Here is a 24,721-nt window from a genome sequence, read left to right on the forward strand (position 1 = left end):
GAGTCGACAAGGACCACCTGCCCCCCTCCGTCCTTGCTTCCGCCTACCAGTAACTTTCCATTCTGTCTGCAAGAAATATATAAGTATGAGCTGAGATAATAAAGACAGATTCCCCCTGGATGAAGAACCTTGGTGTCCTGTGAATTCTTTTAACCCCGACGTCTCCCGCCGGACTCGGTCCATTTCGCCGCGCGTGGCAGTCTCCCAGGTTTTTTATAACTGAGACCTGGAGAAAATTTCAGGTATAAGTGAAAAGAGATAAAGAGGGATAAGACACAGGTGCAATTATTGGCTGTGGCTCTCAAGGTTTACTCCTTTCCTCCTCAGAACCCTGGATCCCCTGAAGACATTTTTTATTGTCCAAACAACCAGGGCATTAGAAGAATGATTGCTCAAATAAGGGAAGGGCCACAATTATTCTTTTTTGATGTAATGTTGCAGAGTGGCCATTGGAGAAATCACTGCCCCAAAGGCCATGGGGGCCTTAGATCAGATGTTTTCTAAATGGTGGCTCAAGAATTAGGAGGACTTCAGAATCATCTGGAGCCCCAAAGAGTCACCATTGGTGGGGCTGAATGGAGGGTAATTCTGGAAGTAGGAAATAGAGCTATTAAATTCCTTATGGGTGCCAACTGTAGTGTTTTGCCACCATTTCCTGGATCGTTTTCTGCTAATTCCTGTTCATTATGGGAGTGAGCAGAATGCCCAAACTAAGGTAATTTTCTCTTCACCTATGTGTAGTTACAAATATATAATGTTCACTCATTTCTTTTGGGGGTGATGGATGAATGTCCAACTCCATTATTGGGTAATGATATCTTAACAAAGACAGGAATTTTTCTAAATTCTCTACTCAAGGCACCTAGTTCTTTCCTTTTAATAGTGGCAGAAGCAGTTGAACAATAAGAACAATTGCTTGGGGCTGGGGATGTGGTTCAAGCAGTAGCATGCTCACCTGGCATGCGTGAAGCCGGATTTGATCTTCATCACCACATACAAACAAAGATGTTGTGTCCGCCAAAAACTAATAAATAAATAAATAAATAAATAAATAAATAAATATTAAAAAATTCTCTCTCTCTCACTCTCTCTTACAAAAAAAAAAAAAAAGAACAATTGATTGATGCTACCTCATTGGGTATTCCCCTGCAAGGGAATGACTGAATAGAATAAAATTACAATGATTAACACTAGAACAAAGGAAGAACAAAGGAAGAGATGTACTCATTACAAATCACCACCCTTGAAGATTCTCACCACATCCTGTGTGGTTGGTGGAATTTGGGTTCCCTTTAACGTGAAGTGGGCTGGTTACACAATAAAGCTAAGAAAAAGAAGGTGACAGAAAAACCACATGACATTTGAAAGCAAGGGCAGGACAGCTCTTCAACCCTAGGAGTTAGCTTCCACACTAAAAAGACAGTGAGAGCCCGGGTTTGCTTTATTTATATGTAGGAAACATCACATGCATTGCTCAATCCATTAAATGGGAAGAGCCACAAGATAGCTTACAATGTCATTGTGAAGTTAATATTTATGGCAAAAAAATTCTCAATATATTTCTGAAGGAAAATCTCATTAATAGTGCAGGCACACTAAGATGCTGTTTGCCTGATCATTGACCCCAGCACCCATATGAATAGAATTGACTTGCAGATGAAGTCTCCCTAATTAAGATGGTCACCATGACAGGTTCAGAGAAAATCTACTCAGGTAAAAAACTTTCCTATCTTATATGAAGGAGGAGTTGAACATCTGATTGGTGAAGACTGAGGAAGGTGGATTCACATTAGAAAGTCAAAAATCAAAAGCAATAACACTGAAAGTATCATGTGTGTATTGTGTCTTCTCTGCTCAAAGATGACCCACGCTCTCTTCTAAGACTATTTGTTGCTTGAAAGTTACTGTCCTTTCACTATATTTTCACTCAAAATAACATTCTCTTGCTTTTCTTTTCATGTATGGCTTTAAATTTTCTTTGTTGGGACAAAAGAACCAAACTTCAGTTCCGCAATCTTCTATAGAAAAAAAATAAATATATCCCCCACAAACAAAAACCACAATACAGTTCAAAAAGAATGAAAGTGGAAGTACATGAACTTTTTAAGTGATTTGCTGTGATGCTTTCACTTTTTATTTCATTTTGCTTGGTAAGACAATCAGCTGTTTAAACTGGTCATTAGCTAGAAGGTTTAATTTCACTATATGTGCTGAGCAGGACTTTAAAGCTTCCATTTTGTGTCTAAGATTAGAGACAGCATTTAGGCATATCTAGATGACTTATATTTTATTTATGTGGTTTGGGGAAGTTGGCCTGAGGGTAAATGCACACCAGGGCTTCCATTTTTATGTCTCTTTAACAATCATTAGTATATAAATAAAGAATAAAACTATAAAGTTTGGAAGCTAATATAGAATAATAATTTGTGGCAGCAATATTACTTAGAGCACATACATAAAAAATATACCATAAACATGACAAGTCAGACTTTAAATACATGTATGTACACTGAAGAGATCTATGAAAATGAAAAGTCCTTCCACAAATGTGGAGAAAGTCACAGAGGTACTGAACATACTTTAGTGTTTTAGAGAAGAGAATGTTATTATCTTTAATTCTTTGTAATGTTTAGTTTTTATAGTGTCCTAAGCCCCAGGAATCCTTTGGGGGAGTGTTGTAGAGATCAATTTCCTAGACCACAACACAATAATTTTGGGTGACTTTAACACACCTCTTTTACCACTAGGTAGATCTTCCCAAAAAAGCTGAACAAAGAAACTATAGAACTCAATAATACAATCAATATATCAAACCATCTATATTTGCAAATATCTTCTCCCTCTTGTCTTATATTGGATGACTGGTTCCATTCTTCTTACCCTAGCCCTGGGCAGTGAACTGTGCAAGGCCATTCTCATCACCCCTCCTTAACTAAAGAAAACATGTGCTCTCATTGATCAAGTTCTTTCCACACTGGTTGCTGTCTTTTCTCTACAGTAGTTAATATCAGCTTCTCTGTATGCAAATTTTTCTTCAAATGTAAAATAAGTCATGCTCTTGAAATTTAATTCTTTTTTATTTTTAAGAGAGAGTGAGAGAGGGGAGAGGGAGAGAGAGAGAGAGAATTTTCAATATTTATTCTTTAGTTCTCGGGGGACACAACATCCCTGTTGGTATGTGGTGCTGAGGATCCAACCCGGGCCGCACACAAGTGAGGCGAGCGCGCTACCGCTTGAGCCACATCCCCAGCCCCTTGAAATTTAATTTTATTCTTTAAATTTACACTTTTATTTTTAACTGTTGAATCTTGATCATGTGTGTTGGTTTTAGAATGTGATGTTTTCATGTATCTTCACGTAGTACAATGATCACATCAAATAATTAACATATCTGTAAGCATATATATATATATATATATATATATATATATATATATAGTTTATTTTTGCTGTGAGAGCATTTAAAACCTATTTTTCCAACTAGTTTTAAAAATACAAAATATGATTATTGACCATGATCACATTGTTGTCCAGAAAACATATTTCTCCTGGCCAACCAAAACACTTTTGTCAACACCTGTGTATTTCTCACACCACTCTTACCCCCATCCTGTGGGAACTATTCTACTTTTCACTTAAAATAGCTTTAAACCCTAAGAATTTTTCCAACTTGGGTTTCATATTCTTTTGCTTGGGTAAATTTCCCCAAAATTTTCACATGCACTAAGTTTTCTACTTTATAACTATTGACTTACTCTTTAATTCATCCTACTATGACTTTGACTTATGTACTAAAAAAGTCAATTATTCTTTCCAAAAAAATTAACTATAACCTCCAAGAAACTTAATCTATAAAAAATTCTTCCCAGATGAAGGAAGATGGCGGCGAAGGGAGTGCATCACCCCAGTGCGCCGCGTCACTGTGCAGGAGAAAGACGAGGTGAAACAGCTGAATGCTATCTTGTTGGGAATTTCCAGTGAAATTGAGGTGCTCCAGAATCTAGTGGACGGATTTCCATTGCGCGAGGTTCGGCTGCGGGGGCTCGGTCGCGGGCGATTTCTCCGCACGGATGGTCGCATTGCCTGATCTGCGGACCGCCCCGCAGCTGGAGTCTGCGGCACGCGCTGGGAAGCGGCGAGGTGCCAGAGCGGGAGTACAGCGATGCGGATTCTGGGGGCTCCTGCCAGTGGTGCAATGGCCGTGATTAGTGCTGAGTTCTGGCTTTGAGACAGAGGAGAGAAGCGGTCCAGTTCGATTCTCGACACCGGTCAGACCACGGAGGAGGACAGCAGCCGCCATCTTGGAGAGCTGATGTAATCATCCCTGTTTTCTACTGATCTCAGCTCATTCAGCTACGGAACAGGTGATTTCAGGCTGGTATTTGCCTGCATCTCCCAGACAGATCGCTCAGGCTTGGGGCTGGAGAACCTGTGGAGAATACTCCTTGGAGCTCGCTCCTGGCAAGGCGTGCGCCGGGCTCTGAGCTGCCGGATTCTGGTTCCCAGGGCTGCTTTGGCCCAGGGCTGGGGAACCTGCGGAGACTGCGTGTTGAGGCCAGCTCCAAGTGGAGCGTGCACTGAGCTCGGGGCGGCTGGGCCCTGACTCCCGGAACAGTTTTGGCCCGGGGCTGGGGAACCCGCGGGGGTCGCTCCTTGGAGCCTGCTCCTAGAAGAGTGTGGCCAGGATTGGAGAGGCCGGGTTCTGGCTCCCGAAGCTGCTTTGGCCCAGGGCTGGGGAACCTGTGGTGACTGCTTCTCGGTCAAGGTCCTGCTGGGTGCTGTGGGGGCCAGGGGGGCAGAGTGGAGCTGCCGCCTGTGCCCAGAGCAGGCCAAGTGACCCGCCGGCGTGGTATCATGTCACCCCAACTGCAGCTGGGGCCGAAGAGAGTAGCCGCCCATGCCTAGAACAGGACCAGCGACCCGATGGCGCGGTAGCCAAGTCACCCCATTTGGAGTAGGGGCTGTGCAGAGCCGCCGTCTGAGGCTGCAAGGTAGGCAGACCTGCGACCCACTGGCAGGACAGGCCCGGTAGCCTGCCAGCGTGGTGGACAAGTAGCACCTAGGCAGTCACGTCACACTGGTTGGAGTGGGGGTGGAGCAGAGCCAACGCCCGTGTCCAGAAAAGGCCCAGCGACCCGTTGGAGAGGCAGTCAGGTACCCCCACTGGGAGTGGGGGCTGAGCAGAACTGCCGCCCAAGCCCGCAAGGTAGGCAGACCTGCGACCCACCGGCGGAACAGGCTTAGAGGCCTGCCAGCGTGGTAGACACGTCACACCAATTGGAGTAGGGGCCGAGCAGAGCCACCGCCCACATCCGGATCAGGACCAACGATCCGAGGGCATGGTAGTTACGTCACCACAATTGGAGTGGGGGCAGAGCAGAGCCACCACCCGCGCCCGCAGGGTGGGCAGACCTGCGACAGACCTGCGACCGACCAGCGTGGTAGACAGATCACCCTAATTAGAGTAGGAGCACAGCCACTACCCGCCTTGCAAGGGAGATTTCCCAACTATACAAGAGCAATATAAATAAATAGGGGGAAAATTTCAAAAACACAACAGTTTCACCAAGCAGAAAGAAACACGAGCAGTATGAAAAGACAAGGAAAGAAAGGACCACAAGCAATGCAGGTCAACTCAACTTTAGAAGAGGTAATAGCTGCAACAGATGGAATGTCAGATAAAGAGTTCAGGATATACATGCTTCAGATGATCTGGAGTCTCAAGGAAGACATGAGACAGCAAAATCAGACAATGAAAGATCACTTTGACAAGGAATTACATAAACAAATCCAGGAAGTAAAAGATCAATTTCACAGGGAGATAGAGGTAATAAAAAACAAACAAATAGAAATCCTAGAAATGCAGGAAGCAATAAACCAACTTAAAAACTCAATTGAGAATACTACCAGTAGAGTAGATCACTTAGAAGATAGAACATCAGACAATGAAGACAAAGTATTTCAACTTGAAAAGAACATAGACAGCTCAGCAAGTCTGCTAAGAAACCATGAGCAGAACATCCAAGAAATATGGGATAACATTAAAAGACCAAACTTAAGAGTCATTGGGATACAGGAAGGCACAGAGCTCCAAACCAAAGGAATAAACAGTCTATTCAATGAAATAATACGAGAAAACTTCCCAGACTTGAAGAGTGAAACAGAATCCCATATCCTGGAAGCCTACAGGACGCTGAAAGTGCAAAATCATAAGAGATCCACACCTAGACACATTATAATGAAGATGCCCAACATACAGAATAAGGAGAGAATTTTAAAAGCTACAAGAGAAAGAAAGCAGATTACATTTAGGGGCAAACCAATCAGGATAACAGCTGATCTCTCAACACAGACTCTGAAAGCTAGAAGATCCTGGAATAACATTTTTCAAACACTGAAAGAAAATGGGTTCCAACCAAGAATCGTGTATCCGGCGAAATTAAGCTTCAGGATGGAAGATGAAATTAAAACCTTTCACGATAAACAAAAGTTAAAAGAATTTGCAGCTAGAAAACCATCTCTTCAAAAAATCCTTGGCAAAACATTACAGGAAGAGGAACCTGAAAATAACATTGAAAACCAACAGTGGGAGGTAGGACAGTAAAGGGGGGAAAGTAATCAAAGAGGAAAACAAATCAGGTTTAGTAACATTAATAAACAAATATGGCTGGAGGAACAAACCATATCTCAATAATAACCCTAAATGTTAATGGCTTAAACTCACCAATTAAGAGACACAGGCTAGTTGAATGGATCACAAAACAAGACCCAACAATATGCTGCCTACAGGAGACGCATTTGATAGGAAAAGATATACATAGACTGACGGTGAAAGGTTGGGAAAAATCATACCACTCATATGGACTTCGGAAACAAGCAGGAGTGTCCATACTCATATCTAATAAAATAGATTTCAAGCCAAAGTTAATCAAAAGGGATAAAGAGGGACACTACATACTGCTCAAGGGAACCATACACCAACAAGACATAACAATCATAAATATATATGCCCCAAACAATGGTGCAGCTATGTTCATCAAGCAAACTCTTCTCAAGTTCAAGAGTCTAATAGACCACCATACAATAATCATGGGAGACTTCAACACACCGCTCTCACCACTGGACAGATCTTCCAAACAAAAGTTAAATAAGGAAACTATAGAACTCAATAACACAATTAACATCCTAGACTTAATTGACATATATAGAATATACCACCCAACATCAAGTAGTTACACTTTTTTTCTCAGCAGCACGGATCCTTCTCAAAAATAGATCATATATTATGTCACAGGGCAACTCTTAGACAATATAAAGGAGTAGAGATAATACCATGCATCTTATCTGATCATAATGGAATGAAACTGAAAATCAACGATAAAAGAAGGAAGAAAAAATCATGCATCACTTGGAGAATGAACAATAGGTTACTGAATGATCAATGGGTTTTAAAAGACATCAAGGAGGAAATTAAAAACTTCTTAGAGTTAAATGAAAACACAGACACAACATATCGGAATCTATGGGACACATTGAAAGCAGTACTAAGAGGAAAATTCATTGCTTGGAGTTCATTCCTTAAAAAAAGAAAAAAACCCACAAATAAATGATCTCATACTTCATTTCAAAATCCTAGAAAAAGAAGAGCAAAACAACAGCAAAAGAAGTAGAAGGCAAGAAATAATTAAAATCAGAGCTGAAATTAATGAAATCGAAACAAAAGAAACAATTGAAAAAATTGACAAAACTAAAAGTTGGTTCTTTGAAAAAATAAATAAAATTGACAGACCCTTAGCCATGCTAATGAAGAGAAGAAGAGAGAGAACCCAAATTACTAGCATACGGGATGAAAAAGGCAATATCACAACAGACACTTCAGAAATACAGAAGATAATCAGAAATTATTTTGAATCCTTATACTCCAATAAAATAGAAGATAGTGAAGGCATAGATAAATTTCTTAAGTCATATGATCTGCCCAGATTGAGTCAGGAGGATATAGACAACCTAAACAGACCAATAACAATAGAGGAAATAGAAGAAACCATCAAAAGACTACCAACTAAGAAAAGCCCAGTATCGGATGGGTATACAGCAGAGTTTTACAAAACATTTAAAGAGGAACTAACACCAATACTTTTCAAGCTATTTCAGGAAATAGAAAAAGAGGGAGAACTTCCAAATACATTCTACGAGGCCAACATCACCCTGATTCCTAAACCAGACAAAGACACTTCAAAGAAAGAAAACTACAGACCAATATCTCTAATGAACCTAGATGCAAAAATCCTCAATAAAATTCTGGCGAATCGGATTCAAAAACATATCAAAAAAATTGTACACCATGATCAAGTAGGATTCATCCCTGGGATGCAAGGCTGGTTCAATATACGGAAATCAATAAATGTTATTCACCACATCAATAGACTTAAAAATAAGAACCATATGATCATCTCGATAGATGCAGAAAAAGCATTCGACAAAGTACAGCATCCCTTTATGTTCAAAACTCTAGAAAAATTAGGGATAACAGGATCATACCTCAACATTGTAAAAGCTATCTATGATAAGCCACAGGCCAGCATCATTCTGAATGGAGAAAAATTGAAGGCATTACCTCTAAGATCTGGTACAAGACAGGGATGCTCTCTCTCACCACTTCTGTTCAACATAGTCATCGAAACACTGGCCAGAGCAATTAGACAGACAAAAGAAATTAAAGGCATAAAAATAGGAAAAGAAGAACTTAAATTATCACTATTTGCAGATGACATGATTCTATACCTAGCAGACCCAAAAGGGTCTACAAAGAAACTATTAGAGCTAATAAATGAATTCAGCAAAGTGGCAGGATATAAAATCAACATGCATAAATCAAATGCATTCCTGTATATCAGCGACAAATCCTCTGAAACGGAAATAAGGACAACCACTCCATTCACAATATCCCCCCCAAAAATAAAATACTTGGGAATCAACGTAACAAAAGAGGTGAAAGATTTATACAATGAAAACTACAGAACCCGAAAGAGAGATATAGAAGAAGACCTCAGAAGATGGAAAAATATACCCTGTTCATGGATAGGCAGAACTAACATCATCAAAATGGCGATATTACCAAAAGTTCTCTGTAAGTTCAATGCAATGCCAATCAAAATCCCAATGGCATTTCTTGTAGAAATAGATAAAACAATCATGAAATTTATATGGAATAATAAAAGACCCAGAATAGCAAAAACAATGCTAAGCAGGAAGTGTGATTCAGGCGGTATAGCGATACCAGACTTCAAACTATACTACAGAGCAATAGTAACAAAAACAGCATGGTACTGGTACCAAAACAGGCAGGTGGACCAATGGTACAGAATAGAGGACACAGTAACCAATCCACAAAACTACATCTATCTTATATTTGATAAAGGGGCTAAAAGCATGCAATGGAGGAAGGATAGCATCTTCAACAAATTGTGCTGGGAAAACTGGAAATCCATTTGCATCAAAATGAAACTGAATCCCTTTCTCTCGCCATGCACAAAAGTTAACTCAAAATGGATCAAGGAGCTTGATATTAAATCAGAGACAAGGCATCTGATAGAAGAAAAAGTTGGCTATGATCTACATACTGTGGGGTCGGGCTCCAAATTCCTCAATAGGACACCCATAGCGCAAGAGTTAATAACTAGAATCAACAAGTGGGACTTACTCAAACTAAAAAGTTTTTTCTCAGCAAAAGAAACAATAGGAGAGATAAACAGGGAGCCTACATCCTGGGAACAAATCTTTACTCCACACACTTCAGATAGAGCCCTAATATCCAGAGTATAGAAAGAACTCAAAAAATTAGACAATAAAATAACAAATAACCCAATCAACAAATAGGCCAAGGACCTGAACAGACACTTCTCAGAGGAGGACATACAATCAATCAATAAGTACATGAAAAAATGCTCACCATCGCTAGCAGTCAGAGAAATGCAAATCAAAAACACCCTAAGATACCATCTCACTCCAGTAAGATTGGCAGCCATTATGAAGTCCAACAACAACAAGTGCTGGAGAGGATGCGGGGAAAAGGGTACACTTGTTCATTGTTGGTGGGACTGCAAATCGGTGCAGCCAATTTGGAAAGCAGTATGGAGATTTCTTGGAAAGCTGGGAATGGAACTACCATTTGACCCAGCTATTCCCCTTCTCGGTCTATTCCCTAAAGACCTAATAAGAGCATGCTACAGGGACACTGCCACATGGATGTTCATAGCAGCACAATTCACAATAGCTAGACTGTGGAACCAACCTAGATGCCCTTCAGTAGATGAATGGATAAAAAAAGTGGTATTTATACACAATGGAGTATTACTCTGCATTAAAAAATGACAAAATCATAGAATTTGGAGGGAAATGGATGGCATTAGAGCAGATTATGCTAAGCTAGCCAATCCTTAAAAAACAAATGCCAAATGACTGCTTTGATATAAGGGGAGTAACCAAGGACAGGGTAGGGACGAAGAGCTTGAGAAGAAGATTAACATTAAACAGGGATGAGAGGTGGGAGGGAAAGGGAGTGAGAAGGGAAATCACATGGAAATGGAAGGTGTTCCTCAGGGTTATTCAAAATTACATATAAGAGGAAAGGAGGGGTAAGAGAAGAATAATACAAGTGGAAGAAATGATTTACATTAGAGGGGGTAGAGAGAGAAGAGGAGAGGGGAGGGGAGGGGAGGGGAAGGGGGATAGTAGAGAATAGGATAGACAGCAGAATACATCAGACACTAGAATGTCAATATGTAAATCAATGGAAGTGTAACTGATGTGATACAGCAATCTGTATACGGGGTAAAAATGGGAGTTCATAACCCACTTGAATCAAACTGTGAAATATGATATATTAAGAACTATGTAATGTTTTGAACGACCAACAATAAAAAAATTCTTCCCATATTATTTGATTTGTGAGAAGAGTAACTTTATGAATCTCTTTACTTGCTGTGTTTTCTTTCTGAATCAGTTACATCTGGGTTTCCTTTTCTCTCAACATCTAGGTAGATTTTAAATGTAGGACATCACAGGCACTAGGTGCTCTTTCCCCTTCTTCTTCTCACCATCCTCACTTGCTAGGAAATCTATGCCAATAGTATTATCTCCAATGATTTCAAAATCAGATACCAATGACTTCATTTACTGTCAGTTTGCTCCTGGCTCTCTGAAGCTACCTTTCCGCTTATCCCCATTGTTCACTTGTTCAAGTCAATACCTCATGGTCAACATAACCTAATCTGTACTTACTCTCTTCTACACCTGATCCTTCTCTAGGTATGAGAATAACATCTCATTCCAATCCACTGAATATTCCAGGACCTTAGGATTATTTTTATGTCATAAATATTATCAATTTCACCCATAAATGTGTTCTAAATCCATCCACCTTTAGTTTTCATCTTTCACTGTCCTTTTGTTTCAATCCAGATGTAGCCCTCTCTCCCTTGATTAATTACTCTTGCAGCTCCCTATCCAGTTTATCCTTAGTTTTGTCACAATAAGTGTGTTTCCCATATTGTTGCTATGCCTAAATTATGTGTGAAATCTCCCAGTGGCACCATATTATTTCACATAGATTTGTTTAAAATTCTCAGGCTCCTGTTATCTCAAGAACATCATCTCACCACCATAGCCCATTTCTCCCCATATCTTGGGGGTTTCAGCCAACCTTGTTATCTTTTATTGCATCAACTATGCCATGCCACCTCTCATGTTAGCATTTTTAAGTTCTCAGAATACTTTCATTTCTCCCCACTCAAACAAAATGATACCTAAATCCTACTCAAGCCTTTGGCCTCCAATAAGATGGTATTACTTCAGGAAATCCTGACAGTAAGATTATTTTCCTTCATTATAAGCTTTCACATCAGAGGCACTTTTGTTTAAAGCACTTATCTCACTCTAAAATTCTGTCTGCTTGATTTTAATATTAGTAGAGAATAAAATACTCTTTTGATAAAGAATAATACTCTCTTTCTCCCCTGCTAGATCATAATTTCCAGGAGATCAGCAACGATGACTTTATCAATTACTTTAAAAAAAACTCTACCATGTTATTCTACAGTAGAAGCTCTCCTTCCAATTTCTTCTCTAGAAAGATTTAAACAGTCACTCTAACCACAGGATTTTAAATACTATGATTTTTTATCCATAGCAACAATTCAAAATTTCTCACCTATAATAGGAATACCTTGGTTTCATGAGTGGAACTATTCTATTTATGTAGGTTCTCAGGTCATTTTAATAAAAACACATCTCTGAGCTAAACTCCTGTTGCACCTTTGGGATTTAACATCTTAGGAATTCTCTTTCTCTGTGGGCCTTTCTCTCCTCATACTTCCAAAGGAGGCCTATTACCCTAAGATCACTCAACTGTTTACTTCTTGCCATAAATTCTGGACATAATGTGTGCATCATATCTCTTTTGAGAATACATCTCAATCTCACAATATAAAGCTTTTATCAAAATGTGCTGTTTGTCCAGTAAGAAACTGCTTCCATTGTGAAGGCATCAGAGCATCAGTAGAGACTCTGTCTCTACTCATAACCACAGTAAGTTCTAATCTGTAGCAAGGGCACATTGGCTAAACCTCATATCATTTAATTCCTCATTTGAAAGAGAACGCTGTTTTGGTAACATCCTGCAAAAGAATTGACCTTGCACTTTGTAAGATACAGAGTCTTCTAAAGCCTCTGCAAAAGTGGTTAAGGGTAGATTGAGAAACTATGAGGATCATAAAGTATAAGAGAAGTTACTTTGTAAAAGAACTGCTGTATTGTCTTCAGTATTAATAGTACATTAATCTGCTTTTATAATAGAATCACATTTTATGTAATGTCAGAATCCAATTGTTTAAAAATGGTGAGCAATTATTTTTCATCTGAAAGATCAAAGTAATATTTAGCTTTATATCCAACCTGTTTTTGCCTCTTGCTCATGAAATCATGCTATGGATATATTTCAATTATTTCATTTCTTATCAAATTGCATTCATATAAAATAAAGGATGACTTATCCCATCATTAAGGAATAACTGTTTTTCCAAATATGGAAGCTGGGTGAGATATCTGAAAGGAATTTCATCTAGTTGTGAGTAATGTTCTCTTGTGGGTGACACTTCTGCATGTAAAGTTAATTGTGTCAAAAATGAATCTATGAATCATATAATCAAAGAGTTAACATAATGATGGCATTTTGAAACATTGTTACATGATACCCGAGGCTTTTTCTTTGCAACCAACATGTAACAGCACTCATCATGGAACAATATTGGTAATGAAGTGCTCTGTAAAATCAATAATTTTGTAAAGAGCAAATATTCAGAAATCATTCAGATGTCATGTGCCTCTGAAGTCAGCATACAAGGAAGGGGAAAACCAAGATATAATGCTCAGTTGGGTTAGAATCACACCTGAGAGTGCCCTCTACACAATGAAAGTGCTTGGGTTTTATTTGAATGAAAGAGTATAAGCATGGATAATATTAAGCAAAGGAATATCAGTTTTAAAAAGAGCAGATTGCAGGGAGAACTGTGAAGATATGAGAATCAATTGTGATGAGGCAAGTTACAGAAGCAGTAGACCTGTAGAGGAGGGGTGCAAATGAGTGAAGTGAAGGAAGAAATCCCCCGGATGAGGAAGCAATTCAATGTGGAAAATGCAGCTGGTTTGCAGGATTCAGTCTGGATTTGTTCCGTGACCATACAGGATAAAACAAAAAGGAAAAACAAAGATTTTGAGGACATATAATGAGTCTAATTTGGAACATGATTCTGAGCATCCCCTGACACTTCCCTCAATATTCTGGAGGAGTCATTCTTGCTTGCTAGGCAGGACAAAATTCCAATTAAGTGGTTATGAAGTTTCAGTTATACAGAATAACTTCTAGAGACCTTCTGTAAAACATTGTACCTGTTGTTAACAATACTGTATTATGTGCTTAAAATTTTAGGAGGGTAAATATATTCAGTCTCCTGAACACAATGACTTATAAAAAAATGTAATGCTAGTGCCAAATACTGTCTTTTTGTAGCTATTTAGGACTCAACTAGGGAAAAAAGTGCTAAGGTAGGGGTCCATCATATGACTCTTAAGTTGAAATATTTAGCTACCATGACTTAATTTTCTGTCAAGGCATTCTTTTGCAACCACCTTAGAAATACAGACAAATAATTACAAAATAGGATAAAAGGAAATATTTCTATCCCCACTCTGTACCATATTTTATTTCTGCCAATCTTTTGAATTTTATTATAACAAATTTTGGTAGGCTATAATAAAACATCAGTGGATATCTATATCAACTTGGAATTAATGGAGTGGCTAAAAAATTCAATCTTTCATAATTCCACACTAACAAATCTAGTTATTGTTAGTTGGTAATCATTTCAGTAAGAAACATTGGGAAAATATGAAGAGAACAAGCACATCCACTTGCTTCCAAATTTTTTTGAAAAAAAGGAAAGAAGTTTGAGAAAAGCTAGAATCTTGTTTATGTGATGGTTCCAGCTTGGGGTAATTGAGTATAATACAAATGAAGATTTGAGATTCATGTTGAATTTTCCCTATATAGTTAAACATTGTAATTGTCTTATTATTTTTTTTGGGGGGGCAGTAATGTGAACAGAATCCAGGGTCTCATGCATTCTAGGGGAGAGCTTTGAAACTTACCCACATCTCAGTTAAAACAATTGTGACTTTTAAGCTTCCCTTCTTTGGATAAAATCCTGGAACTTTCTTGTTATTCATCTTAAATTACAATAAGATGAACTACAAAATTAATTTTGTTATGAACCCAATCTGTATGAAGAAAGTTCAAAAATAATGTTTAATAATAATTGTGCCCAGAGATAGCAACACTATTTTTTTTTCTCCTAGGAAAATATGTCTGCATCTTTCAAGGGCTCTAATAGCTCCAAATTCCAGGTCTCTGAGTTCATTCTGATGGGATTCCCAGGCATTCACAGCTGGCAGCACTGGCTCTCCTTGCCTTTGGCTCTGCTCTATCTCTCCACAATTGGTGCAAACATACTTATCCTCACCACCATCTACCAGGACCCTTCTCTGAAGCAGCCTATGTACCTTTTCTTGGGCATCCTCTCTGTGGTGGACATCGGCCTGTCCACCACCATCGTGCCTAAGATCCTGGCCATCTTCTGGTTTGATGCCAAGGCCATTAGCCTCCCAGAGTGCTTTGCTCAGATTTATGCCATTCACTGCTTTCTAGGCATGGAGTCTGGTGTCTTCCTGTGCATGGCTTTTGATAGATACGTAGCTATTTGTCATCCTCTTCGCTACCCATTGATTGTCACCAATTCCTTCATCACCAAATCTACCCTGTTCATGGTGCTTAGAAATGGCTTGTTTGTCATTCCAGTGCCTGTACTTGCAGCCCAGCGTCATTATTGTTCCAGGAATGAAATTGAACATTGTCTGTGCTCTAATCTTGGGGTTACAAGCCTGGCTTGTGATGATAGGAGGCCCAATAGTATTTGTCAATTGTTTGTGGCATGGCTTATAATGGGTGGTGATCTAATTCTTATTATACTGTCCTATGCCCTGATTCTGCGCTCCATCTTTAGGCTGAACTCTGCTGAAGCTGTCTCCAAGGCTCTGAGCACTTGCAGCTCCCATCTCATCCTCATCTTCTTCTTCTACACAGTTGTTGTAGTGGTTTCACTAACTCACCTGGCAGAGACTAAGATTGCTTTGATTCCAGTTCTACTCAACGTGCTGCACAACACCATCCCTCCTTCCCTCAACCCTGTTGTTTATGCACTTAGAAACAGAGAACTCAGAGAAGGCTTCCAGAAGGTGTTTTGCTTAGGTTTACAAAAGAAGTAAGACACTAGAAATCTTCTCCTTGGTGTACATGAACTTTAGCTTCTTCTATACTGTATATTAGACTTCCAAAGAGAAAGAAGGAGTGAATGAATGTCTTTCAGATCCCCTTTCATCTGTTTACCTAAATAATTGTAAACACAATTATTTACCAAAGGGTAAGAGAAACGGTTATCATCATTCTAAAATTGACAAAAGCTAATTGTATATAAGAATATGGAAGAGCTGTCTGCTAAACCAATCAAATGGATTTAATAAAATCCCTAATTAGTTATTCATATTCATTCCACAAAATAAAAATAAATACAATCACAAATATATATTCACACACTCAACCTAGGAAATAAGTGACTAGGATATAAACTAATGGGGTATGATTCACATTATATTCTCAGAATATTATCAGTACCTCTTTTTCATAATCTTCAAACAAGTGAAGAGAAGAAATAAAGAACAATATAATTTGTCTTTCATTTCAATCTGGTCCATGATGCTTTGCCTTATACTATAATCTTAGCTGCTTTCTTCTAGGTCCAGGCTCAGAATATATCATAAAATAGCTGGTATGTTTTCAATCAATCAACAAGTACATGAAAAAATGCTCACCATCTCTAGCAGTCAGAGAAATGCAAATCAAAACCACCCTAAGATACCATCTCACTCCAGTAAGATTGGCAGCCACTATGAAGTCAAACAACAACAAGTGCTGGCGAGGATGTGGAGAAAAGGGTAGACTTGTACAATGCTGGTGGGACTGCAAATTGGTGCGGCCAATTTGGAAAGCAGTTTGGAGATTCCTGGGAAAGCTGGGAATGGAACCACCATTTGACCCTGCTATTGCCCTTCTTGGACTATTCCCTGAAGACCTTAAAAGAGCATGCTACAGGGATACTGCCACATCGATGTTCATAGCAGCACAATTCACAATAGCTAGACTGTGGAACCAACCCAGATGCCCTTCAATAGATGAATGGATTAAAAAAAATGTGGCATCTATACACAATGGAGTACTATGCAGCAATTAAAAGTGACAAAATCATAGAATTTGCAGGGAAATGGATGGCACTAGAGCAGATTATGCTTAGTGAAGCTAGCCAATCCCTAAAAAACAAATACCAAATGTCTTCTTTGATATAATGAGAGCAACTATGAACAGAGCAGGGAGGAAGAGTAGGAAGAAAAGATTAACATTAAACAGAGACATGAGATGGGAGGGAAAGGGAGAGAAAAGGGAAATTGCATGGAAATGAAGGGAGACCCTCATTGCTATACAAAATTACATATAAGAGGTTGTGAGGGGAATGGGAAAATAAACAAGGAGAGAAATGAATTACAGTAGATGGGGTAGAGAGAGAAGATGGGAGGGGAGGGGAGGGGGGATAGTAGGGGATAGGAAAGGTAGCAGAATACAACAATTACTAATAGGGCATTATGTAAAATTGTGGATGTGTAACCGATGTGATTCTGCAATCTGCATTTGGGGTAAAATTGGGGGTTCATAACCCACTTCAATCTAATGTATGAAATATGATATGTCAAGAGCTTTGTAATGTTGTGAACAACCAATAAAAAAAATAGAAAAAAAATAGCTGGTATGTTTTATAGGATAAATCTTGAAAGATGAATAGTAATTGGTGTTCAGGTCTACCAGTACTAGAATTCTATCACACAATGTGTACTGTGACTCTCCTTCAGTTAGATTAAAAAAAGGTATTTCTACTGGAGTCTTAGGTATAAATAAAATAATTTGAACTGCCTTTTCTATTAGTTTGACTGGTAGATTTGTTTGACTTGAATTGGATTTATGCAAAGACAATGAAGAGAAAACATACAATGTTTTATGGATTCATGAAACCATTTATTTTAATGGCAATATATTTCCTGACATTAAGATAATTGAAAAAATGTGTATAATTATATAAACAGGGACTTCAGTAAAATTGAACAGAGATGACAGGTTTTTTTCTGTATTTTTTGATTGAAACATTTTGGTCAGACATAGTAGTTGAGTTCATTTTGACAAAACCCTTTGTACAAGGAAATTGATTTCAACCTCGGTTCCCCCACTAAATACCTTCCTTCCCTATTTTTCTTCCTCTCCTTTACTGATCTTCTTTTTACTCATTTATTCAGTTTTGATTGGTACTTTTTTTTAACTTGGTACTTTCTGCATATACATAAAGGTGAAATCCCTTTGGTACATATGTGCAAATACAGTTATTTTGTTAAATTCACCCAAATTTCCTCCCATTTCCAATCCTTTCTTCTTTTCTCTCATGCTCCACCTTCTTTTCCACAGATCTTCCCTCTATCCTACTGATCTTCCTTCTATTTATATACAGTATTTATTTTTAAATTGGTGATTTATACATGCACATCAATGTGAAATTCACTGTAATGTTTTTAGATGTTCACTAAATGTGTTTTGGTCAATTTCATTCCACCATGTGCTTTCTTCTAGCAGTTGCAAGTTTTCTGGTCTAATTTCTAAGTCTTTGGCCCATTTTGATTTGACTTTTGTGCTGCATGATAGGTATCTAATTTTATTCTTCTACCTATGAATTTATTGTTTTCTCAGCTCCATTTTTTAAAAAAAGAGATTTTTTCTCCAACATACATTTTTGCACCTTTGTCAAATATCAGATGTCTGTAAGTATGTGGGTTTGTTTCTTTTTCTTCTATTCTATTTCATTGGTCTTAGAACAGTTTTGATGCTAATACTATGCCATTTTGTTATAGTAGCTCTGCAGTATAATTTGAAGTCAGGTGTTGTGATGTCTCATGCTTCACTTTTCTTCTTCAGAATTGTCTTGACCCTTTTGGGTTCCTTACTATCCCAAATAAATTTCAGGACTGCTTTTTTTCCTAGTTCTGTGAAGAATTTCACTAGTATTTTGATTGGGATTGCACTGAATCTGTGGGTTTCTTTTTGCAGTATAGCCATTTTGACAATATTAATTCTGCCTATCCAAGAGCATGGGAGGTCTTTCCATGTTCTGAGGTCTTCTTTCATTTCTTTCTTTATGTTCTACAGTTTTCATTGTAAAGCCGTGTTATCTTCTTTCTTAGATTAATTCCAGTTTTGTTTTTTTAGTTTATTTTAAATAAATATTTCTTCTGTTTTCTCTCAGCCTTGTTACACTGTAGAAATGCCATTGATTTATGATGCTGATCTTGTATCCTGTTACTGATGAATTCATTTATCAATCTAGAAGTCTCCTGGTGGAATTTTTGGGTGTATTCTAGATACAAGATCTTATCATCAGCAAATGGAAATACTTTGACTTCTTCTTTTTAAATTTATGTTCCTTTAATTTTCTTCTCTTGCTTAATTGCTTTGGCTAGAATTATGATAAATATATTGAATAGAAATGGTGATAGTAGAAATAATTTTTTTGTTCCTTATTTTAGGAAAAAAAAGCTTTCAGTTTTTCTCCATTCAGTATGATATTGGCCTTGGCCTGTCTTATATAGCCTTTATGATGTTGAGATAAATTCCTTCTATCCCCTTTTTCTGTAGTATGTTTTTAACATGAATAGGTAATGGATTTTATCCAAGGCCTTTTATGCATCTATTGAGATGATTATATGATTCTCATTCTTAATTATATTTATTGATTTGCAAATGTTTAAACCACCTTGCTTTCCTGAGATGAAGCCCACTTGATCATGGTTTACTATCTTAATATGTTTTTGAGTGTGGTTTGATACCATATTAAAAAGATTTCTGTGTCTATGTTCATCAGGGATATTGTTCTGTAGTTTTCTTTCCTAGATGTGTTTTGTCTTATTTCAGTATCAGATGGGCTCCTTTAGTATCAGACTGGTTTCCTAGACTGTGTTTGGGAATTTTCCCTCCCTTTTCACTTCATGGAATAATTTGAGAAAGACTGGCATGATTTCTTCTTAAAAGGTCTGGTAGAACTTGGTTGAGAACCCATCAGATACTGGGATTTTATTTGTTGGAAAACTTTTAGTTGCTATTTCAATTTAATTGCTATTTAATATTAGTCTGTTTGGATTTTCTGTATCTTCCTGGTTCAACTTGGTCAGGTCCTATACATTTAGAAATTTGTCAATGTGTTCTAGATTTTCCAGGTTTTTGCTATAAATTTTTAAAATACTTTCTAACAATCCTCTAAATTTTAGAAGTATCTGTGATGATATCTACTTTTTCATCTCTAATTTTATTGAATTGGGTCTTCTCTCTCTTCCTTTTTGTTTATTTTGCTAAGGGTATATTATTCTTATTTAAATTTTTTAAAACCAACTCTGTTATATTGATCCTGATGGCTCTATTTTCAGTTTTATTAACTTTTATTCTGATTTTGATTATTCCCATCCTCTATTAATGTTTGAATTAATTTTCTCTTCCTTCCCATGGCATTAAAGGAAGGCATATATTGATTTATTTGGGTTCTCTGTAATATTTAACATTGGTACTAAATGCTATAAAGTTTTTCTTAGAACTGACTTCATACAGTCCCAGAGATTTTGAAATGTTCTATCACTGTTTTTATTTATTCTAGGACTTTCTTGATTTCTTTTCTCATTTCTCCTACGGTCAATTCTTCATTTGGAAGCATATTGTTCAATTTCCATGAGTTTGTATGATTTCTCTCATTTCTGTTTTTTTCCCTGTTGATTATTAGTTTGATTCCATCATGTTCTAATAAAATCAAGAGAATTATATCATATTTTTTTTTGTATTTGCTGAGACTTAGATTTTGACCCAGAACATGGTCTGTTTTAGAAAAGGTTCTATGAAGTCATGAAGGTAAAGTCAATTGTTTTGGGGTGAAATATCCTGTAGATATCTATTAGGTCCATTTTATTATAGTATTATCTAGGTTGTATATATCGAATTGTGTGCTTTGTTGACCTATTTATTGGTGATAAGGGTGTGTTGAAATCACTATTAATGTATTAGAGTCTATCTGGGATTTAATGTCAAAGAGTATTTTTTAAATATAACTGGATACATTAACTTTTGGGACATATATATTTACTAACATTGTATCTTCTTGTTGTATTGTTTTCTTTACCAGTATGTAATGCTCTTTGTCTCTTCTGAAAAATTTTGGTTTATTTCATCTTTGTCATATATGAGAATAGCTACGGTAGCTTGTTTTTAGACTCTATTAATGTGGACATTTTCCCTATCTTTTTCCCTTCAGCCTGTGTCTTTACATATAAGATGAGTCTCTTTCAAACAGGATGGATTTAGAAAATGGTTTTGACTCATTCTCCTAATTTGTATCTTTTAATTGGTGAGTGCAGTCTAGTTATGTTCAGTGTTAACATGGATATGTGTTTGTGGTTTGCTGCTATTTCAATTTTTTATATTAATTCTGTCTTGAATCTCAGTTAGATGATTAGTCTTCTAATCCATTAAGCCATTTCCACTACTGACTCTTCAATTAAAGTCAGTCTTCCTTCCTAAACTATAGGGTTCCCCAACTCATTTCTTCTTTTATTTTTTAATTTCTTTATATACCAGTAGTGTTCTCCTGCTTTGTTTGTTTGTTTGTTTGTTTTTGTCTATGCCGCCCTTCCTCTTTGCTACTGCCACATACAGCAAGCTGGCATAGAAGCTGGCACTTCTCTAATTATTATTTGTGTTTGAGTTTCTGACTTTCTCCCTCCCACCCTGTCTCTACACACACACACACACACACACACACACACACACACACGTATATTACACTTCAATATTAAGTTTAAATGAGTTTCCTTAGTTATCCACATCATTAAGAATCAGTCCTCCCACTTTGTAAGTCTGACAATGAGGTAGCAATGATTCTGTCATAGATTTTCAAATATTTAACCAGAAATAACTTTTTAACCATCACTGAATTATGAGTATTTATGTTTTTCAGTCTGTTCAAATAAATAATCTGTGATGGTCATCTTTGCCCACAGGTGTGCTCATGCACAGACACAGATGCTTTTCATAGTGGAGCTGCAGATATTTTATTTATACTATACACATAGGAGTTGGGATGGTGGGTCATAATCTATGAACATCACTGCTAGTGGGGCAGCATTTTAGCTGGTGGTCAACTTTTCAATAAACTGTGGAACCAAAAGACTATAAAATCATATTTTGAAGTGCTGAGAAAAAATTCTATCAACTACAATGAGATATCCAATTAAAATATCTTTCAAAAAAAAGATAAACAGATACCTATTCAAATAAACAAAAACTGAGAGGTAATACAAAAGTATGATATACAGAATAAGGAATAATAATTAGTGATATAAACATAGAATGGCAGAAAAAGTACACTAAATAGGAAAAATATTTGATTAATTATGAATGAATTTTATAAAATGGCAAAAATGATATATAAATTCTAACTTATGTACACATAAATTATATAACAATTATCACAAAAAGGGCAGGGAATGAGTCAATGGAGCTAAAATGTTGTGAGGTTCTCACATTGTTAAAGTGATAAGCATACTATTTTAAATAGACTTTAGTGAGTAAAAAGTGTATGTTGCAACATCTACTTTAGCTTCTGCAACATGATGAAAGGCTGAAGAACAAAAAGCTACATAGGGGAAAATGCAATAATAATAGTGATTATATCTATTATATTAGTAAAAAAATATAATAAAAAAGGCTATGATTAAATTAAACAAATAGGAACAAAAAGAACTTGGAAAAAAGTTTCTTCAGTAATTAGATCAATATAAGATGACTAAAGAGCTAATTGAAATAAAATAATTTCCCTCAATTATAAAAATTGAAAAGACAAATATTTAGAAATACAAGAAAGAGTTGGTGTGGTTATTGCAGACAAGAGAAATTTTTTTACATGCTCCAAGTTTATTCATTTTTTTCATAACTCATTATCTTCTAATTCGTCAGAGGTTCACCACATATACAAAAGTCCCAGTAATACCTTGCTGATATTCCTTATACAACGTCATAAGGAGAAAAATAAACCTCATTACTTCTCCCTCTTTTTGTTACTGAAGAATTATTTTAACAAAGATGCAACATTTTCCTTTATCTTTCTCAAATGCTGATATGATAGACAAACTGATACTTAGCAAAATTTTAAGGAAATAAGCAAGGCATGAAGTAGTTTCCATCACAATTAAAGTTGATTCAACTTCTTCTCTATTTAGCATTCATTTTTCTCCTTTGGGTCCAGAGTCCATGCAGCTCATCTATGAAATAAGAGAGTGTTTTTAAAGTTTTTTTGTTTGCTGTTTAAAAAAAATAATTCTTTTTGTTATACATGACAGTAGAATGTATTTTGACATATTATATACATATGAAGTATAACTTCTCATTCTCATGGTTGTACATCATGTGGAGTTACACTGTTGTGTATTCTTATATGAACATAGGAAAGTAACAGACACTACAAGTTTTAATACAAAAAAATAGGAGAAATAAAAAGCAACAGTTTGTATATGACACTAGCAATTACACACAAATATAAAATACCTAAACTTATCAGTGTCTAATATTACAAACTCACATATTCTTGGGCAAAGAAGAAAATGATGAGACTAGAAGGGAAAAATTGACAAGTTGGTAGTCAAATCATAGATGGATATTTTAGTATATCTTCTCAGTAACTGACAAATAAGGGGTTAAAAAATCAAATTAATATAGAAGATCTGATGTAGCAGTATCCCTATAGTATGCTCTTTTAAGGTCTTCAAGTCCGAGAAGGGGAATAGCTGGGTCAAATGGTGGTTCCATTCCCAGCTTTCCCAGGAATCTCCATACTGCTTTCCAAATTGTCTGCACCAATTTGCAGTCCCACCAGCAATGTACAAGTGTACTTTTTTCCCAACATCCTCGCCAGCACTTGTTGTTGTTTGACTTCATAATGGCTGCCAATCTTACTGGAGTGAGATGGTGTCTTAGGGTGGTTTTGATTTGCATTTCTCTGACTGCTAGAGATGGTGAGCAGTACTATAGGGATACTGCTACATCGATGTTCATAGCAGCACAATTCACAATAGCTAAACTGTGGAACCAACCTAGATGCCCTTCAGTAGATGAATGGATAAAAAAAATGTGGCATTTATACACAATGGAGTATTACTCAGCACTAAAAATGACAAAATCATGGCATTTGCAGGGAAATGTATGGCATTAGAGCAGATTATGCTAAGTGAAGCTAGCCAATCCCTAAAAAACAAATGCCAAATGTCTTCTTTGATATAAGGAGAGCAACTAAAGAACAGAGCAGGGAGGAAGAGCATGAGAAAATGATTAACATTAAATAGGGACGAGAGGTGGGAGGGAAAGGGAGAGAGAAGGGAAATTGCATGGAAATGGAAGAAGACCTTCATTGTTATACAAAATTACATATAAGAGGAAGTGAGGGGAGAGGGAAAAAAAAACAAGGGAGAGAAATGAATTACAGTAGATGGGGTAGAGAGAGAAGATGGGAGGGGAGGGGAGAGGAGGGGGGATAGAGGATAGGAAAGGCAGCAGAATACAATAGTCACTAGTATGGCAATATGTAAAAACGTAGATGTGTAACCGATGTGATTGTGCAATCTGTATTTGGGGTAAAAATGGGAGTTCATAACCCACTTGAATCAAATGTATGAAATGTGATATGTCAAGAGCTTTGTAATGTTTTGAACAACCAATAATAAAAAAATACAAGATTTGAGAAGATAAGCAACTAAATCTAATTGACATTCACAGAAAACAACACCCAACCGCTTTATGTAGTTTGTATTATTTTTCAAATAATGTAAAATGTTTACAAAATAAACAAAAGGAGAGTATTAGGAACCACATTTTGCCAATGAATATGAAAACTCAGAATGTAAATTAGATGAGATCCATGTTACATGTACT

At 37.0% G+C, this 24,721-nt stretch overlaps 1 protein-coding gene across 1 annotated transcript; it reads left to right on the top strand.

The window, feature by feature from the left end:
* Nucleotides 1-14,919: 14,919 nt before the first annotated feature.
* Nucleotides 14,920-15,879, top strand: LOC308642048 (olfactory receptor 56B1-like; the record flags this gene model as incomplete). Its single annotated transcript, XM_081280651.1, has 1 exon — nt 14,920-15,879. The coding sequence occupies one exon, from the start codon at nt 14,920-14,922 to the stop codon at nt 15,877-15,879; it is 960 nt and encodes a 319-aa protein (XP_081136777.1).
* Between the last annotated feature and the right edge of the window lie 8,842 nt (nt 15,880-24,721).

This window comes from Spermophilus citellus (assembly GCF_964194105.1).
Source record: "Spermophilus citellus genome assembly, chromosome: 2".
NCBI classification, from domain to species: domain Eukaryota; kingdom Metazoa; phylum Chordata; class Mammalia; order Rodentia; family Sciuridae; genus Spermophilus; species Spermophilus citellus.